Source organism: Dipteris shenzhenensis, chromosome 28 (assembly GCF_047967505.1).
Source record: "Dipteris shenzhenensis isolate YYH24624 ecotype China chromosome 28, Dip_SZ_1.0, whole genome shotgun sequence".
Lineage (NCBI taxonomy): Eukaryota > Viridiplantae > Streptophyta > Polypodiopsida > Gleicheniales > Dipteridaceae > Dipteris > Dipteris shenzhenensis.
Genome location: NC_141623.1, coordinates 48,387,520 through 48,408,374, shown reverse-complemented (window position 1 = coordinate 48,408,374; position 20,855 = coordinate 48,387,520). Strand labels below are relative to the sequence as shown.

The following is a 20,855-nucleotide window of genomic DNA, read 5'->3' as shown; positions in this document are numbered from 1 at the left end:
TGGGATCCAACAATCTCATCTGGACTTCCAAAGAGGCCATCTTCATGGGAGAGGTTCGATTGTACAAGGACACCAAATGCTTCCAGATTCTTTTGACCACCGTCATATGCTTCACGTGATTAATCACTCTGAGGAGTATAGTTTAGGAATATGAACGCCCTTACCCTTGCATTGACACGGTCCCACATCTGAGACAGGGTCTCATTCTCCTTCTGCTATAGGATCGCTAGGTTGGACACAAGGGGTAAGGCCTGTCAACTCCCACTAGTATGAAGTTTGCCAAATCATATGACTGTAGCACGGACTCCAGACACCGTAATTGGGGCCATTCAATTGACGGTCGATCCGGAAGGTGGGAAAAACTGGAATTTGCCTTGCTCTCCAGACATGTTGGAGTGAGGAGAGAGTCAAACTGGAAGAGAGAGTGGATGGGAAAGAAGGTAGAGAAGGGGAGTGATGGAAAAAAGGAGAGGAGAGGGCTGAAGAAGATGATGAAGAGGCTTGGGGCCTAAGTACCTTCACACCTTCGCTGTCCTGACCCTTGATAATAACTCCTCTCAAATCTGAAAACACCCTTCAAAGAAACCACACCTTCCTTGACACCCATACCGTCCACACCTCTGCACACTTTTCCTCAAGAGCACCTCTGAACAGCAGCCCTAAATGTTCTCTCAGTTTGCTGGCTCATGTCGGGACTCTAGCCAACCGTGGCTCTGATACCATGTGAGAAGTGCAGGGGATCTGAACAGAAATGGAGAGAGAGAGAGAGAGAGAGAGAGAGAGAGAACCATACACAAACTGAACCGGAAAGGAGAGAAAGAGAGAAGAGAGACTGCACGGGATCTCAGGACAAAACCCCTCAACTGCTGGGAAAAACCTCTGCTATATAGGCACAACTGTGCTCTACATTGAGATGGTACAAGTGAGGGAAGGGGGGCCTATATATAGGCAGCCACCCCCCCTAGTCAGCTGGTCATGTGGACCGTCCCACAGCCCTAGGTGGGTCGACCCCCTACTGCTCATGGGGGCTGGCACACAGCCCTATAAAGGGGCTGAACCCCTGCCTACAGGGAGGTTTCCAACCAGTAGGTCGGCCTACCTCAGCCTATAAAAAGGCCTCCACAGGGCAGGTCTCCGCCTGAAAGAGTGGCCACGCGGGCCCCCAAGGCTGGTCAGCACAAAGCGCCTCAACTGGGGCAGCCTCGCAGCAATAGCAGGCCATAAAGGAGCCCTAGACTGAGGCCGACCCTCCTGGGAGCCCTAGCAGCAGTGTGCCACCATAGGGGCCCCTAACCCCTGGGTGGGCCATGGAATTCCACCTAGCCAGGAGTATGAGATAAAAGAAAAGGAGCTTCCTAGAGAGGGCGCAGCAGAAAGAAGAGGGCGCGGCAGTGCCAAGTTTAACTAACATAAAAAATATCCCAGGGCAAATGAAAAGGCTTCAACAATGTTGTGTATTCCAAAGAAATAATTTCATGCAACCATGCCCTTATTCGCCCCCTGGAAGGGACCGCTTGTAATGTCTCTTACGTAGGAAAGCTTATAGGCAAACCATTGAGAAAACAAGCTTCCTGTCCCCTACTGAAGCGCATGGGTCACTCTGCCGAAACATCAGCTATAGCCCAAAATACCTGGTCAATGATCCATTGGAGGTTTCAAAATGGGCTACTTAATGCAAAAGGGCAGGCTATTCCCTGTAAGGAAGGCTGCAGAGCTTTGCACAAAATGGATAGCCATTTTCCGACCACGACTGGAAGGAGGGGCAGATAATGTGGACAAGAGGAAAATTCAGAGCGAAGATGGTGTTGGGAGGAGATATCAGCTCTCAGCTCATCAGGCAGTGGGAAAGCTGGCATAATGTAACAGGGAGGGGGGGAATAGAGAGATCTTTTGAGGGAGAAGGGTAGGCACAGAGAAGGCTTGGGGGCGATCAAGACCAAGAGTCATATGAATGAGGGGCAGGAGAGCACTAAACAACAGCTTTCACTTTCAATTGATCTTAAGCCTTCTTTTTGTTTGTGTTAACTGTGGAAAATTCCCTTTATCTCAGTCTTCACTACCACTCATTTTCCGCGTTAGTGACGAGAGCGAGTTACTGCACCAGCACGAGAACGATATTGATACTGAAATTTTTAATTAAGTTGGCTGGATCCCTTCATGTAGTTAAGCAAACAAGGTTTTGCAGGATGGGCTCCAAAGAAATTCACATCATCTCGCAAGAAAAGGGCCGAGTTGGGGCAACAAAAAGCGTATGACTTTATGGATGAAGATGAAAAAGCGGTATTTATATTCTACCAAGACTGTGCCTTGAGTCCAGAACCTACTTAAGAAGTTGATTTTAGTAGTGATTGTAATTTAAGAGCTAAAAAATGCAGGAACATGATTCTACAAACCTTGGTGCTGCTTCAGAGTTTGACACTTTTGGCTTCACGGCAAAAGAAGTGGCTCGTCAGGAAGCTGCACGGGAGCTGAAATCACGGTAAGAGGTTTTATAGTCTGGCACATATGTTCAAATGAAATTTATTTATTCTTTGACCCCCTCGAGATGGTGATCATGGAAGAATTACAATGGTGTCTACATTTGAGAATATCTATCATCAAGGCATTTAGTTTTTTTGAATACTGCCAGGACAGTTTATAACAGGGCTGTGTGAGTGCAAGTTTTTCATGAAGAGGTTTGGTGAATCAAATTATTAGTAAAAGATGTCACTGAATTTGGAATAAAAATGGCTGGTTTTGGCATCTTTGGAAACCTAGATAAGAGCTCGTATTGGGTGCTTGTGAAATCATATGCTTTGTGTGGTTTAGTATGGTCCTTTTGTTTGAAATAGCTTGAATGACGTTTAAAAGTTTTTCTTACTAGTAGATAATCCGCAGTTTGGAAGCCCTGCTTTGTCCTGGAGTAGAGAAGTGTCTGAATGAAATGGACCAAACTAGACAAAGTTGTTTTTGAATATAATAAAGGGATATATTTTGTATGATGTATCACAGTTCTGTCAAGACAGGTCTCTCTTAAATTCACATGATGCATTCCAATGGAACTAAACAGATGGTCCATGTTGCATTTACCTAGCAATAGTAATCCATGAGGTAAACCATAAACTAGAGAATTGTGAAATGATGAAGTACTGAGACTCCAAAATGTAACTGGTACAATAATAAACGTGCTGAATCATGGTCCTTGGAGAATGATTTACGACCTAGGATGTCAAGAATTCAATGTCCAAGGCTAAAGTTTGGAAGCTTACAATACAGTCTAAAGAATGCAAGTTAAACGTTAGGCTCTAGAATCTGGCAGCTAGTACCTAGGCAATAATTGTAGTATCTATTTGCTGGCCTCCTTCACTAACCTCTGATGCCCTATGTGGCTGTTGCTCGTACTCTGATGAAGTCAAATCCAAGCTGCCACTAATATCTCCTTTTTCTCTCCTCGCATTAGATCTATGTCCACACTGACTCCGCCTGGATCATGAGGCTGCTCAGATTCCTCATGGTTTTATTTGCAACAAATGATAAAGGATTGTGACATACCTGTACGCATTAATTAGTCTAATAGCATGCAAATAAACATTACTAAAACAATAATCATGATCATTGGGACATGTAAAGTATGGAATTGCTCTAGCATTGAAGGAAAATAATGGAGCTACTATCATTGTATAGGTGTCTAGGGTGGGACTTTGACGAAATGACGATTGGAATACATGCATAGAAAAATAGATGCTACTGCTTGGGCACTCGTGCATACCTTCTTAGCAAGGTTGGCATTGTAAGGCTTTTGATCGTTCTTCGAGCTCTGTTCAAGGGTCTTCAAGGACTTACAATGATGGCCTTCCCCCCTCTCTTTGGGATGCTTAGAGTATTTGTGGGTGTGTGGATATGCATCTATGAGAGCATATGTTTATACCATGGTCTACACCCACTGCTGGGTGCTGATGATTTTGGTGGGGATGTCATAGTAGGTAGTCCTTGCTATGCGTGATTGAGTTTGTAGTTTCCAACTATGTGAGTGAATGTGAGGTTGAAACTTCATTGTCTGTTGTGATCTTAGAGGATGGTTCCTATATCCATCCAGACATGTAATCTCACTCATGTGCTTCCTTTTCTCTTGGAGTACCTTTCACTTTGAATCTCTATCTTTTCTCCCTATGGGTAAATCGGGAGATAGGGAGAAAGAAAGAAGAAAGAAATTTTATTAGAGTCTTCGGAAGACCGATGGGTCTATGAGACTGAAAGAAAACCTGATACAAATCACAGTAAGGGTGGAGCTACTAAATGAGCATCATCACCCGTGCTGAATCCTAAGTCTGATCATACATAATCGAATACATCTGGGTGTGACAATGAAAAGAAAAAAGACTGGAGTGGAGTGGAATCCTCCGTATGTCATGTCGTCCTGGCTGGTGCATAGCCGATGATGGGACGCTGGCGTCCGTCAAGGGGTGCCGCACGTCTCGGTCTTCTGGAGGAGGCTCGATGCAAGACCAAAGCCACCGTGACTCCCGTGGGACGTATCCCGGGTCTAAACAATGACCGGAGGTCCCCCAGAGTGATTTGTGTCCCCTCGATGTCTCGTGTGCCGTGTTGCGGTCGTCGGGTTGGGGTCTTTGTCACGTCTGCGGCTAGAGACTGGACGATCAATGTCACTCGATGGGAAGAACTCTGTGATCCTGCTCTGAGAGGTGTCTGATGGTGTGGCCAAGCCCCGTCGCCTGAGAGAGAGAGGAGAGACTATAGAGCAACATGTTTAAGTTTTTCTCTTTCTTAATAGGTATGCATTGTAGGTCAGTCACTTTGTGTGGTAATAGGTCTTGGGGTCAGTTCCCCATATCCTGCTATCCTAACTCAACCCAAACACTAACCAATGCACATTCTAACACTTCCCCTATAGTTGAAGGTCTTATGTCTATGGTACATAGATTTTCTTTTGTCCTTGGAATATGCCTTGGTGAATAGGCTTGCCAATTGTTCATCAGAAAAACGGTGGAAGGGTCGAATTTCTCCTTGTTGAATGGAAGATAGAAATAATCAATACGCTTTACCTTCATGATTTAACTTTCTAGCTAGGTCAAACATGAATAATTTTGATGATTTTGGGGAAGGTAGCATTAAATGATACTTTAAGGCTTTATTAGTTAGCACTCATTATACAAGAAATAACATAAGAATTCTTAATAAACTAAGACGTCTTAGAAACAAGCATCTTAAGACTTCTGTTCCTATTACCACACAAGTAATTTATATTGTCTATAACATACATAGTAGTAATATGATTTATGTAGGACAAACCTTTTGGGACGGCTTTCACTTATTTTCAAGAACATGTTAGGGAAGCTAGAAAAGTTCTTAGGAAGAATTCCTTGGTTGAGAATTCAAAACCCTTGTACGCGGCAATGGCAAAATCTAGTTTCGAATCTTTTCATTGCTTTCCTATTGAGCATATAGAGGGCCGTTTTAATAATGCCAAGGATTTTTTCAAGGTTGCTCGACCTCATCAATTATTTCAGATGAGAACTTTACACACTTTCTTTCTAAGAGGTTTTAATTTGGAACGTTGTAAGAATAAAAAACCCTCTAAAAAGAACCCTATGATGTGGAGAACTCATACCAAGCCCTTTAACATTTCTCTTTACCAACATAGTCATATAGATACTCTTGTATGGAAACCAAAAGTTATGTTGCGGGATTGTACTGGCTCTCTTGCAATCTCACATTTTGTTCGTGATTTACTTCCCTCGCTTCCTCTTCCTCCTCTTTCTGTTCCTTTAACTTCCTTAGTTCTAAGAGTTTTTGCTTATCGTGACTATAAAAGAAGACATCTTTACCTAGATAGACTAATGTCCATGCTTCTTTTTTCAATAAAAGTTTTTGAAAAATATAATGTCAAAGTCCTTTTCAAACTTCTATATACCTTGGAAAACTTCTCTTTTGAGGATTTGAATCTAACTAGGCTCCATTATATCCAACTTAAAGGTTCGTTGGATTGCTTCTTAAACTAAGAGCTTCATTTCAAAGCAAAGAACTCTATCTGAATAACTCTTGATTTCTATTTCTACTTCTCCTTCTCTTGACACGGTAGGCTTGAACTCAATTTTGAAGTCTCCCGAAGTAATGGATTCTCTCCCTCATTAGGTGAGAAGAATTTGGAAGCATCCAATAGTAACTTGGAAGTATGTAAAAACTTTAGGACAAAAGGCTTTCAACTATGGAGAGATAGGTTAAAGGATTTCAGAGCATTCAAAATCCTCTATCCTTACGAAACCTTGTTGTTGCGAAAGTAAAAGATATCAAAGCTTTGTTCATGTTGATTTAGGACATGTAGTCACAGCAGATACTTCAATTTTGCTTTCTAGTAACCTTAAGAGACCTTTTAATGAAACGCACGAAATTTCGATTGTAGTCTTCAAAAGAGTCTTGCCTTTTAAAAGCTATTGATAATGGAATCTCAAAATTTTCTTTTCAAATAGAAGTTTGGGAGTTCAAAATATCTTATCGGAATGCAAAATGGAAGATTTTGAAGAAAATTGCTTTGAAACTAGAAGAAGTCTCTTCAATTAATTGCTCAAAACAAAGTAATTATATTACAAAAAAAGATGAAACTCTTCTTCGTAGGAAATTTGTCATATCTTATATGGACAAATGTTCCGATAACTTTGTTTTTATTTGCAAAAAACATTCCTTGGAATGTCTTTTGAAAGAAGTGAACTCGTTTGCAAAAGCTTACGGCCTTGTCTTCGTTTCTCGAAAGGATCTGATCTCAAAACACCAGTGTTTTTGTAAGTCTTTAATCCAAGTCTTTGTGCTGCTTGGAAGTTTCACAAAATTTCAAAAAAGCGAAGATTTATTGCAGCTGCTTGTAAGACTACTTTCACAGATGTCTTGAAATGGCTAAGCTACTGCTTCAAAGCCACGTTTGAAATTTGGAGGGACTTATTAAAGGAGGTAGATGTCCCCTCACAATCAAGCTAGATTTTAAATGATTCTGTAGGAGTGATTCCTATTTAAAAAAATTTAAATTCTTCTCGAAGCATTCAAGAAAAAGAGTCTCATATTCTCCTTTAAATCTATGATTTTACTACGCTTTATACAAAGATCAAGTTGGAAGATCTGAAGTTTAGAATTAAAAAGCTGATGGCTGAAGTTCTTAAGCTGAGATTTGACAAAGATAGATGCAAAGTGCTAAAAGTTGAGAAAATAGCTTATGTTTCGACTTTTTGTGGCTAAATAATAAAAATCATGACATTGATACACAAAGGTCGTAAGTGTTGAAGATTTTTGCTCTTGGATAGATTTTCTTTTAGATAATCTTTACATCACAATATGTGATTCTTTGTTTCAACAAATTATAGGAATCCCTATGGTAACTAATTGTGCTGTCTTTTTAGCAAACTTTTATCTGAATTTGAGTTCATGCAACGGCTTATTTCTACCAATACCTGCTTTATCATTTTACATAAGCTTAGCCAAGTTAGGTGTTTTAAGATGATTTATTTGTTCATGATGTTCCTAACTTTCAAGACTTTATATACACAGACGCTTCTGCTTTTGGAGAAGGAATCTATCCTTGTGACTCTTGTGAACTGAACTGCAGTTCAAGAGGAGATTCTTGTGTTTTCTTAGATCTTAGACTCTCTCAATCTGCCGTAGGATTAGAGGTTGATATATATGTTAAATGTGAATAACCTGAATATAGTGGTTTACACATTATACAAATGCCTCACATTGACTTTCTGATTTGACAAAATATGGAGTCATTTCTTTCCAATTCCATAGATTTTCCCCGCCTTTGTACAACTAAGGAGTCTTTTATACTCAATGTAGTAATTTATCACTTTGCTAATACACAAGAGATATAATCAAAGAAAAATAATAAATGTTTTTAATCTTAGATATGAAGTCTTTTATCTACGGTGTATCGGCCTTAGGCATGTTTAGGATGATTGATCATAAGCTGGATACAAAGAGCGGGGAGCTGAACAGCCCGTTTTTCTTTTAGTTTCAAAAGAGATTTTGATTGAGTATGCATGTGCTTTCTAAGTTAGGAATGTAATTTTTGCATCTTTGTAGTAAGCGGTACGCAAGTGTAAGTGGTTTCTTTAGTTTGTAATGTTTTAAATATTTCATTCTTTGTGTAAATTCTTTCTTTCATTGAGAGAGAGAGAGAGAGAGAGAGAGAGAGAGAGAGAAAGAAAAGAAAGAAAGAAATTTTATTAGAGTCTTCGGAAGACCGATGGGTCTATGAGACTGAAAGAAAACCTGATACAAATCACAGTAAGGATGGAGCTACTGAAATGAGCATCATCACCCATGCTGAATCCTAAGTCTGATCATACATAATCAAATCAAATACATGTGGATGTAACAATAAAAAGAAAAGGAGAGCGGAGTGGAATCCTCTGTATGTCATGTCGCCCTAGCTGGTGCATAGCCGGTGATGGGACGCTCGTGCCCGTCAAGGGGTGCTGTACGTCTCAGTCTCCTGGACGAGGCTCGACGCAAGACTAGAGCCACTGTGACTCCCGTGGGACGTATCCCGGGTCTAAACAATGACGGGAGGTCCCTCAGAGTGATCTGTGTGTGCCCTCGATGTCTTGTGTGTTGTGTTGCGGTCGTTGGAGATCAGGGTCTCTGTCACGTCTGCGGCTAGAGACTGGACGATCAATGTCACTCGATGGGAAGAACTCTGTGATCCTGCTTTGAGAGGTGTCTGATGATGTGGCCAAGCCCCGTCGCCTGAGTAAGTACTCTCTGTGTCGGACCTCCTCGTGAATGAAGGCCGCGAGGCATCTCTGATCTGGGTAGGTGAGGAATCTGGAAAGGAGCCCGGAGCTGTCTCTGAAGAGGCAGTGGTAGCGACCTCGGATCTCGTAGAACACTGGGCACCTGAAAATAAAATGCTCCTCCGACTCGACCTCTTGACAGTCGCACAATATGCATAAGCGATGCTCCTTAGGAATCCCCTCTGCCTCAGCTTCACTGGAAGCTCCCTCGGCTCCAACCAGGTTCTAAAGGTGTGTAGTTGCAAGAGATCCTCACGAATGACCTGGTTGGTGTGTGGCCCAATCGGGATGGTGGGTGGGAGTATCAGAGGGGCATCTAAACTATACTGAAAAGGAGGTATCTTATCGATGTGGATCCCTAGTCTCACAAACCATCTGTGAGTTCGTGCATACCAGCATCGCTCGTCTCCCTCTGCTGCCAACCTCATGGAGGAATCAAGAGCCAACCATGGCAACCTCTGTCTCCCTGATGTGCAGTCCCCATATGATCTAACCCGGTGTAGATATATAATGGTATGAAAGGCTGCATCTAGCTGGAGTGCATCTAGCTGGAGTGGAGAAGCACCAAACTCGTTCGGAATGATGTGATGTGGTACAGACAGTTTTCCTCGGATCATCCGTGAGAGCATGAGGATCTGCAGGCGCTCCACCTGTGTCCACTCTATCTCTGACATGTTAGGCCCCCAACAAGGGCTGCCATACATACCGGCTGGTCGCAGACCAAGGAGTCGAAGAGAAGAGCCTTGGTTCGAGGGTCCTGGAAGTGGGAGTGGAAGCATTGTCTCTCTAGCCGAGCTAGTGAGGCGTATCCCCTGCTCAGTCTGGCCTGCATCGTTGGTCTCATCGTGAAGATCGGGCCAGAGAAGATGACCCCCAAGTAAGTGTATGAGGATACGATCTCAACTGGTGACCCACCGAAAGTAAAAGTAAACTGCTTCCGTTGCATGTTTGCTCGAGAGGTGTTAAAGATCATGACTTTGGTCTTGCCAAGGTTGACCTCCAAATCATGGGATAAACAAAAAGCCTGCAGTGCATCCAGGTGTCGCTGGAGCCCCTCGGGTGTGGATGACAAGATTGCCACGTCATCTGCATAAAGAAGAATCTTGATGATGATCCCGGCAAGTGAGCAACCGGTCCCTACGAACGCCCCCATGAAAGTCTCAAGCTCATCGATGTAGAGGCCAAACAGGGTCGGTGATAAGGGACAACCCTGTTTGACTCCTATGGTACTCAAGATCTCATCTGCCCAACCTGCACCTGTCCGAACTCGGCATGAGACTCTCTCATACAGTGCCATGACTGCGCAGATGATCTCCTGATCAAATCCCAGTGTCTGTAGGCGTGTGATGAGACGAGCTCGAGGTACTGTGTCAAAGGCTTTGCGGAAATCTATAAAGCAGCAATATACCCTCTCCTTCCGTGATCTGGCCTCCTCAATGACACTCCTGAGTGTGAGTATGTGATCCATAGTCCCATGGTCTCGATTGAAACCGGCCTGACCCTCTGCTCTGAGCCCTCTCATCTCTGCGAACAGGCTGACCGACGCATCCAATACAGCTGCATAGATCTTGGACATCACATGTCCAATCATGATAGTCCTGTAGTTACTCGGGTCCATGGGATCCCCTGCCTTGTGGATGGGGGTGATGGTGTTGAGTGTCCAGGTGCGGGGGAAGCCAAGGCAAACAGCATCATTGAATAGCTTTGCTAGGATCGGGGTTAACGTGCCGATCCCATATGCGATAAACTCAGTGCATAGCCCCTCGTGATCCTTAGCTCGGCCATTGTGTAGTTTCAAGGTCGCGTCCTTGACTCCCCCTTTGGTGAACAATGAGCAAGTGGTGGGGTGACGTGTGTGTATGAGATCTAGAGTGGGCTGGTGTGGGACATCATAAAGATGGTGTGCATACGTGTGCCAGACTCTCGTGTCGGTGAGGGGTGATGGAGACCTACGCTCAAGGAATCTCCACCAAATTAGAGTTGGTGCTATACAAAATTGAGATTTTATTCATGTTTTTTGGTCGATTTTGTTTCTTGATTTGTTTGTTTATTTTTTCTTAGTAGCCTTCTTCTTTTCTTCTTTATTTCTTGTTTCGTTCTTTTTTGTTTAATTGATATATTTTAGTCAGCATTGGGTTTGCCCAAGAGACTTCACGGGTCTTTAGAAACCCAGTATAGTTGCTTATGCTTGGGCACTGATGGCATCATAAGTGCTTGCTAAGTATGTCTACCTTTTGTTTTTCCAAAAAAAAATTGTTACCTCATTTTTCTTCTCTTTTGTTTTCTCCTTTATTTTCTTTGTAGAATTTTGGCCTTTAGAACAACAAAAACCTGAATTTCTACGATTGGAAATATTCTAGTGTTACAAAGGTATATAAAGATGCTTCACCTTCCTGTGATCTTTGGACTCTTTGCTAAAGCAATTGCGCTTATGTTATCTCAAAAGATCATAGTAGCATTCCCTTGGACTAAACCAAGTCCATCTAGAAGCCTTGGAGCCATACTGCTTCACAAACACATTTTGATAAAGCAATATATACTGATTTTATTGTAGATAATGCAAAACAATTGTGTTCTATATCTTGATTGGCCATACTGTGGAATGCTAATTGAGCAAAAATGTAAACCAGCTGTTGACTTTGTGTCTTTATGTCCATCCAATGTGCACCACAGATTCCCATGAGGTTCTTCAATTATGACAAGTTATGGTTCATTGTACCCTTTGAGATGCTTGAAGTTCTTTTTCATCAATTTCCAATGATAGCTCACATGGGGTTGCCATGAATTGATTAACCAAACCTATTGTGCACCAGATACCTGGTCTAGTTCTTGTCACCAGATCAATTAATTTGCCAACGATTTGTCAATACAATGTAGCATCTAGAACTATTCACTCTCAATCTTAAAGGTATTGTGACCTTCAGTTGGAGTGCTGACAGGACATCTCAAAGTCTTTGAGCATCTCGTCAATGTATCTTCTCTAATTGATGTAATTCAAATTTTGACAAAACTCTCATGTTAAATTACTTGCTCAAGTCATCCTTGACTTGATCCATCATCGTCATGTTGTTGCCTGCAATGATCAACAAATTATCCACACACACTGCAACGATTGAGAAGTCTCCATCTTGATTTTGAGTGTATAACCATGTCATTTCACCTTGAAGTATGCACTAATTTTGATGTACCAAGTTCTTGAAGCTTGCTTCAAACCATAAAGTGCTCTCTTAAGTTTGCATATCATATGTTATATTCTTGCTATCTCAAACCTAGTGGTTGTTGTATGTATACTTCTAATAATAAATCTCCATTGAGAAAAGATGACTACATCCATTTGATGGATCATGGATGCACAAGTTCAAAGTGCATGCAATTGACAATATAACATGATTGTCTTCCTTCTGCTTAGTGGAGCAAAAATTTCCTTGGCATCTACTTCTTCCTACCGGAGAGTAAAATTTTGCAGCCAATCTAGTCTAGCATCTCTCCACTATGCCAATTGCATTTAATTTTAACTTCGTAAACCCATTCCTAATAATTTCTTCACAAAATTGTCAAGATATGGCCAAATGTCTTTAGTAATGTGCTTTAGAAGGGGTTTATGTGAAGGAATTTTAGGCAATACTCCTAGGCTTGATTGACATTTAGAAATTGGGCTTTGCAATGGGCAATGTGTGGCCTTGGATATGATTTGGAAGGATTGGTGATGGGCTAGAGCCCTTGAACCTTTAAAGGGCTTAGGAATAGGTTTGAGTGGGTACTTTGGTATTTAAGAGAGGTATGAGAAAATTCAAGTAAGGAGGGGAGGGTGCTCGAGTTAGGAATAGTGATTGAGCTAGGAAATAGGGTAGATGCCTTGAGCTAGGGGTTCGAGTAGGGAATAGGCTGCCATTTGGGAATAGATTGCATTGCATGGATTGTGTAAGGAATGAGACTTTTGTTCTTCAAGTATGTTCTTCTTGTTTGACATCGCGTATCTTCTAGCTCGATGCAAAAGCCATTGCTTTGGTTGCTCAAGCCTTGATGTAGCTCGATGCCTTAACCTCTCTGATAATAGCTTGTTAGTGAATACTCTCTAGGTCCAATGCCATGTTGTTTATCTTCCATTTTGGGGGAGAGTTGGCTGTAGCAAGCAACCTCTGCCTCTGTTTTCTAACATGGTAGAAGATAAGGAGTGTCATGTATAAGATCAAGGAGTGTAGGACCCTGGGCAAGATATGATAGAATATGTCTAGGGCCATCGAACCCAAATCTAATGCATATTGGAGCGGGGTACCAATCAAATTTCAGAACTGTCAAAAGAATGCTATGTCTTAAAAGGATCAACCAAGGGATGATTTAGGGTTAAGAGCAATTGAACCTAAGATTTGGATAGATTAGGGATTAAAATACTCTATTTAGGGTTGGCAGTAGCCAGGATTGAGATTATGCGAACCTAATATTGGTATTGGCCCAAGGTTTAGGGCATAATCTAACTAGGGATTTGGGATAATCTATTGGAGCTAGCATGGATGAGGCTCAACTCTTCTGGATAAAGAGAGCTATTCCAAGAAAAGTGAGGATAATCTAGGAAGTGTAGGGCTTTTATGGGAAGGCATATTGTTTAGGGCATAGCTCTATAATTAGGGTGAGATGCTAAAGATAGATGGAGCTAGGTATAAGCTAGTGGCTTAGTATACATGCCTTGATGTAACGGAGGGACTCGTTCGAGTATGTGCTTCGATTCATGCAGCTACCACGATGGTACCGGTGGTCCTAGAGATGATTTGTTGGCTAGGGAGTACTAGCCTCGTGGAAGGGATATGTGCTATGGGACGCATGGCGTAACTTGAGAAAAGGAACTTCTAATAGTGCTTGAAAAAACCAAGCAATCTGAAAGGTGCTGATCATGGGAAATTAAAGCAAGACAAACTTGGTTGCCTGAAAGAAATCAGCCTGTTTCCGGAGAACACAGCTCACTTCTAGGGAATCTCTAGAATAGGGGCTAACAACAAAGGTGGCAGACTATACATCTAGCAAATACAGATATTGTTATATGCTGATGATATAGTCCTTATATCCTCTTCAGCGGAGGGGCTGTAGAGAGATCTAGAGGCTTTAGAGGTGTTTTGTAGAGAGAGAGATCTGACGGTCAACCTTGGGAAAACTAAGGTTATGATCTTCAACACCTCACGAGCAGTGACTAACCGACTCACTTTCACCTATCGTGGTGAACCAGTGGAGATAGTGCAGTCATACACACATTTGGGAGCAGTCTTCACAGGACCCATCTTCACGATGAAACATGCAGCCCAGCCACGACTCACACGAGGGCGTAGTGCTTTGGCTAGACTAGAGCGGCAGTGTTTCTAGGCGCACTTCCTGGATCCACCAACGAAGGGCTGGCTTTTCGACACATTAGTGCGGCCGACTGTCATGTATGTAGCACCTTTCTAGGGGTGCGATTTTTCGAGGACAGATTGGAGGAGCTTCGAGCGGCTACAGGTGACGATGGGATCCAGGATGATCCGATGTAAGCCCTCAGTTCCACATGAGATAGTACAGGCAGAGCTCACCATGACACCTCTCCAGGTTGATGCCATCTTTCAGACACTGACTTTCATCCACAGGGTGTGGGACTTATCCCATTGCAGACTTCCGAGTTTGGCCCTAGAGTCATCTCGCAAAGAGCAGGGCAGACACATGGTATGCATGCATATCTACATGGCTTGCCAGGCACGGTATCCAGATGGATAGGCTTCCCCCCTTTCAGTACAGCATCATCAGATTCTTACATAGTCCATCCTCTCTTGTGCAAATTTTGTCCTTTAGGGCCTTAAGCAAAGTATACTTGAAGGTTTCAATTGTGACATTTCCTCAGCAACAAATAAACTTCTGTCTCTATAATCGTCTGAAACATAGAAGCTTGTTGATACTTCTAGAGCTTTACTTTTATATTACAGTAGATGCTTTTGACCTGGAAGGATTGTTTTGTCTACAGGCCCTCTGCAATCCCAGGACTTCCTCCTGACGAAATAATTGTCCCAGTTTCAGATTCTATAGGTTTGCTTGGTTGTGCCATGTTACTTGTTGAGCTTTGTAAGTCAATTACTGTTTGATTCAAGCTGCATTATATTTGATTGTGAAATTGTATTCGAAAAACAGGATTCAAGTTGCTTCTCAAAATGGGATGGCGGCATGGCCGAGCCATTGGACCAAGCCATATTGCAGCATCCTCAGGCATGTCTCTTTGAGTTATGTGCTCTGCCTGTGCATGTGCTTGAGGTCATTGAATTATTTTGGCCAAGATCCAACCATGTATTCACATAGTATTGTGAATATTTGTTGCCTTCTTTTGAACTGGATCTGTTTACAAACAGAGCCAACTTTTGAGAAGCTACAAGGTTCTAACTTTTGAAATTGCGTATGCTTCTTTTGTATTTGCATAGTATTCACACAGTATTGCAAATGTTTGTTGCCTTCTTTTGGATTGGTATGATAACAATCTAAGCCAACTGCTGAGAAGCTGCTAGGTTCTAACTTTGGAAATTGCATGCTTATAATGTTTCCAAATTTATATTGAAAATTCTCTGATTCAATAGCTAGGTTATGTGCCATGTTTACATTTTCTTCTGAGTGCAGCATAGACAGAAGCATAAGGTTGGTACAGGATCAGCACTTGCTCTTTTTTTTGGGGGGGGTGAAATCCATGTAAGTTTATATTACAAAAAGCAGTCCCCAAAGAGGGAACATGCAATTACAGCATCAGGGGGTGTCAATATAAGATAAATAAACAGAAGAATCCATCTGACGAACACATAGACAATCAGGTGAGTGGAGATGGCCAGAGGTTGTGGCAGGCCAGGGGCTGACCCCTTTCTTCGCTTACAACACGACATTGGGCAGGAGAGTTCTCGGGAGGATGCAGAGCCGCCCGCCCACCCAGCGGCCCAGTTGGTATGCTCAGGGTATCTCCAGGCTATTTTTGCAGGCCTTCTGGAAGGCCTTGTGGGAGAGCTGGTGGCCACGGAAGATTTCCTACTTCCTTTGGCTACTCGCCCACAAGGGTCTTCCAGTGGGGAGCTGGTTGCGGCAGATTGGTCATGATGACGAGGAGTCACCAAAACACTGCCTGTGAGGAAGTGTGGAGGTGGACCTTCGGGATCCTTACTCGCGCACCATCGGAGCTAGGTTTGATCACCTGGGGCGCGTTCTGCTGGTGCAGCACCACACTTGGCTTTCATCAGTTGTTCGAGGCAGGCCCGCAGGACCCCATGTTCCTTATCACACAGGGGACTTGGGGGCCGCTTGAGGGCATCCCGCCACACCTGGCAGAGGCGGACACAGGATCTCAGGAGAGGCAACCAGTCTGGGAGATTATTAGCAGCATCGCTGGATGGCACATTTGGACTTCGCGCTGCGTGCAGATCCTCGGTGGTACCTCTCTTTCGACTGCCCAGGTCATGGTCGACATCTGGAGTGAGATTATACACACACTCAGAGGCTAGTGGGACCAGATACATGGAGATTCCCGGGCTGGCCGGGAGAAGCGGAGACGTTTCCTCCGAGATTGGGATACGCAGGGCCTCTTCTTTGAGCATACTTCTCAGGGCCTTCAGTGGCGCTATTCACCACCTCTCTGGCTGTTTATTCACACCCGCCTGATCCCTCCGTGAGAGAGAGCTTTTTGTTTCCATTTAGGGCTGCATCCGATTTGTGAACGCAGCCCCGTCAGCTGCAAAACTGACCTCATGTATCTTGTTTTTTCGAAGTAATATAATCAGCACTGTTTAAAAAAAAAAAAAAAAAAAAACACAGACACAATCATAGAAAGGTTGCGTGAGGTACATCTTGAGACTTGAACTAGTGTTAAATCTCCAAAGACTCTATGAGTTTTGTCTTTTTCCATAGAGTCCAGAGTCCCCAATATCGAACCTAAGTGAAGAAAATATGAAACTCTTGCCTCCGTGGGTAGATCCTGAAAAGCCAAAGAAGCTTGCCAAAGCAAGCAGTAGGAAACCGAGCCCGGAGGCGCTGCTGTATAAGAAGCAGAACGTCATGATTCGCAGGGCAATACAGGAAAAGGTGAAGCAAGGATTCTCTTGGAGCGAGACATATATGACAGATAACAGAAGCAATATCTCTTGGAGCGAGACATATATGACAGATAACAGAAGCAATATGTCTACTTGCTAGGTTTGGCCAAATGGAATAGCTCCAAGCATCACCTGCCATAGAAAGACCTGTTGATAAAGAGGAATTTTGTAGCTCCAGAGCTGCCGCAATCTTTTGCACCACCACTTGGCATTACGATCCATAGAGCAAATCTAAGTTGCCCGATTTGAAATCCAAGGTGGAGGCATCAATATCTTATACAAACTGGCCATTGAGAAATCAGCCAATGGTAATGGACAAGCTACCCCCCCCCCACCCAAAAAAAAAAAAAAACAACACACACATTTTTTTGGTAAAGAATCTTTCATTAAAAGTTGTTGCTGTTTCAAAGTGAGACAACTAGCACACATATGCTAAAGAAATTGTCAAAGAAAGCATATTGTAGCTCCTCCAGTAAAGAACAGCTGGTACAAAAAAAGTAAAAACAGTGAAAACACTTCCAGCGGGGCCGCAAGAAGATCTCCCATGAAATGTGCATCCTGCAGGGAGGAGCACCTTGTGTAACAGCCGGAAATGTAATTTCGAGGGCAAAATTCTATGGGAGGGAATAGCTGTAGCCTGTAATGAAGGTGGAAAAAGGGTAATTTAGGGGTGCTCTAGTGGGAGCTAGAGGAAATGTGGAGGGACTACATAAGTGCACATAAAAAGTCCACTCTTGTAGGGACTTTTTGATGTCTAATCCTATCTACTCTCCTCCCTCCTCCTACGTGCCTACTCTCTTCCTCACACGCAAGATTGATGAGATTGTCAGATCTTTTCGAGGAGGAAACCTGACCATTGGGTGGGGGATCCTACTGGACGGGAGGCCACCTATTCTCTCTATGATGCCCACATGTAGAAACCACTGGACATGTCCTCTATGCCCAGGCCGACCACCTGTCACTTGTTCACCACACAGAATGAACGGGCTGCACTTGGCTACACAATCGGAGAGCACAGGATCATGAGGGTCTACGGACTGAGCACTTTGCATATGGTCAGGGGGTCTTGTCCTACCACGGCTTCCCACTTGCTTGGAGCATCACCACCATTGTGTTGATACATAGCGAAGGACCCTATGGACACTGGGAATTACCGCACCCTCATGATTGGCCGCACTTTGGCAAAGATTTATGGCTCGGAATTAGAGAGGGAGTCAGCAGTCACATAGAGGCTCGGAGGCAGCGGCGGGCACTAGGACAGGCCATGATTTCGGAGGTAGCACTCTACTCTAGATCACATCCTCACTCAGAGGAGGGCTATCATTGAGGAGGCGAGGTCTAGACACCAGAAAGTCTATACATGCTTCGTAGACTTTCAGAAGGCCTTCGACAGTGCCCCACGATCCCACATGATCAGGAGACTACTGGGGATGCAGATTCCAGAGACACTGATATGGGGTTTAATGAGCCTATATGAGTCAATTAGAGGCAGAGTTGAGGCCCCAGGTGGTCTATCGGATTGGGTCGAGAGAAAATCGGGGTGAAGTAGGGTTGTCCCCTCTCACCGACTCTCTCCTGACTTTACATCGATGAGATCACATCCTTCATAGACCGCCTAGGGGGCAAGGGATCCTTACTGGCGGACCTCATGATATAGATATTGCTATATGCTGATGACATAGTCCTTATATCATCTTCAGCGGAGGGGCTACAGAGACATTTAGAGGTCCTAGAGGTGTTTTGCAGAGAGAGAGAGACCTGACAACCAACCTTGGGAAGACCAAGGTTATGGTCTTCAACACCTCACATGCAGTACTCCACCGACTCAGCTTCACCTATAGTGGTAAGCTAGTGGAGATAGTGCAGTCCTACACATATTTGGGAGCAATCTTCACAGGACCCATTTTCATGATGACCCATTTAGCCCAGGCACGCCTGACATGGGGTGGAGTGCTTTGGGTCCACTAGAGAGACAGTGCTTCCAGGCACACTTTCATACGGCCGACTGCCATGTATGCAGCACCCTTCCGGGGGTGTGATCTACCGATGATAGAGTGGAGGAGATTTGAACGGCTACAGGTGACTATGAGGTCTAGGATGATTCGAAGTAAGCCCTTAGTTCCACATGAGATAGTACAGGTAGAGTTCGCCATGACACATCGACAGGTTGATGCCACCTTTTAGACAGTGACATTCATCCATAGAGTCTAGGACTTACCTCGATGGAGACTACAAAGGCTGGCCTTAGAGTCATCTAGACGACTAGCAGAGAGCGGAGCAGACACACGGTATGCAGGTATATCCATATGGTTTGCCAGGCACGGTATTCGGATGGTCAGGCTTTCCCCTTTAAAGTATAGCATGGACGCACCTCCTGAGTCAATCCCACGAGATGAGATTAACCTTATCATACGGTCAGATCTTCTCCAACTCCATACTTGGAGGGGGGATCAGGAGCTCCCCACCAAGACCCACTTCTATTGCGACCACTTCCTGAGGTATCGAAGGAGGGATTCATTATCAGAACCTAGTATCTCGAGGACAGAGGAGTCCGCATGCATTGAGGATCATCATTAGACAGATTTGAGTTTCATCCCATCAGGTGAGGATTGAAGCGAGAAAGCAACAGATATACCTAGAGAGCAGCGGATTTGTATGCTATGCACATTGGGAGTGGTAGAGACAGAGGAGCATTTTCTTTGTGCTTGCCCAGCCTACTATGAGATCAGGGGACGATACCACTACCTCTACAGGATGGGAGCGGCTTTGGCCCACTCTCATGATTGATCCACTTCCATTACCAGGTCTACATTGGGTTCTAGGTGCTTGAGATGCACGGACATAGGGAGACTCTACTACGATAGATTAGAGAGTAGATGGAGGCGATGAGACCACATGGTACAGAGGCTGACCGGGCATAGTGAATGCTACATTTTTATGCATCTGAACCAGCTCTAGGACGCAGCGGGGTGGAGGAGGAGGAGCTAGCTGATATGCGGGCAGTCTGGATCACCGAGAGAGAGATGCAGAGACCCCACCCAGGACACGGACGACGACTAGATCACACTCTATTGAGGTCTGGCCTATCACATCTTTCCTTAGGGGGGGGAGACTGCCCGAGACGAGGGGTTACTCTGAACATAGGCCAGCAGGTTCAGAGATCAAGGGGACCACGCCCCCTCCCCCCCTCGCCACCACAGCGTGAGACAGCCCAACAGACATAGATCCAAGATATTTTTACTGCTCACAGACGAGCCATCACAGTGCCGAGTTTCAGTTTTTGAGTCCCAGCTCTCAGCCCGCTTTAGTTAGTATGTGACGAGCTATTTAGCTCTTTAGATTAGCATTGTTGGAAAGGTCATCTCCCCATCTGTAAGACCCCATATGAGGAGAGCGTGGGGGAGGGAGACCTAGGGTAGGATGTGCCCAAGAGAAAAGAAAGAGAGGGGGCTGCCACATGGGCAGCACCTCACATCAAAGAGAGTAAGCCACTTGGAGGGACCAGCATGGCTGCGACAGATGGAGCGCTGGTTATCAGGAGCAGATGGCAATATATTCAGAAGCAAGATCTGGCTTGGAAGAGGCTGATATGAAGCAGCAGACATTGCGTGGTATTCCAGAAGAAAGTTGCCTACAAGGAGGGGTCTTGGGTGAGGTATATGAGCAGGGTAATGACCTGCAGCAGGTGCCGGCAGCAGGACCAAAGCATGGCACAGATAGATGGCAGGGGAGCTTGCCGAAGCAGCCGCCAGTAGGTGCTGGTAGGGCTGGTCAGAGCCAGCCTACCAGGTCGGCTACAGGGCTTAACTGTGGGGGCTGGGCCCCGCAATATATTGGAGGCCTTGGAAGGGGCGACACAAGTCGGCCAGGCAGGCCTGCATGGGGGCTAGGCCCCTGCATGGAAATAAGGGCACAAGCTCTAGTTTTGAAGGCCCTAGGGGGGTCGGTTTTGGACAGACTGAGTCGGCCAGCAAGGGATGACCAGTCGGCTATTTCAAGT

General features: G+C 44.3%; 1 protein-coding gene across 10 annotated transcripts in view; it reads left to right on the top strand.

Moving 5' to 3' along the window:
- Nucleotides 1-20,855, top strand: part of TGH (SWAP (Suppressor-of-White-APricot)/surp domain-containing protein) — a 117,812-nt gene that overhangs the window by 21,456 nt on the left and 75,501 nt on the right. For all 10 annotated transcript variants that reach the window (XM_087399408.1, XM_087399404.1, XM_087399410.1 and 7 more), the window contains 4 exons: nucleotides 2,186-2,280; nucleotides 2,376-2,479; nucleotides 14,761-14,822; nucleotides 14,925-14,999. In XM_087399408.1, coding sequence (XP_087255534.1) covers nucleotides 2,186-2,280; nucleotides 2,376-2,479; nucleotides 14,761-14,822; nucleotides 14,925-14,999 — 336 coding nt within the window. The remainder of the gene's footprint in view (nucleotides 1-2,185; nucleotides 2,281-2,375; nucleotides 2,480-14,760; nucleotides 14,823-14,924; nucleotides 15,000-20,855) is intronic.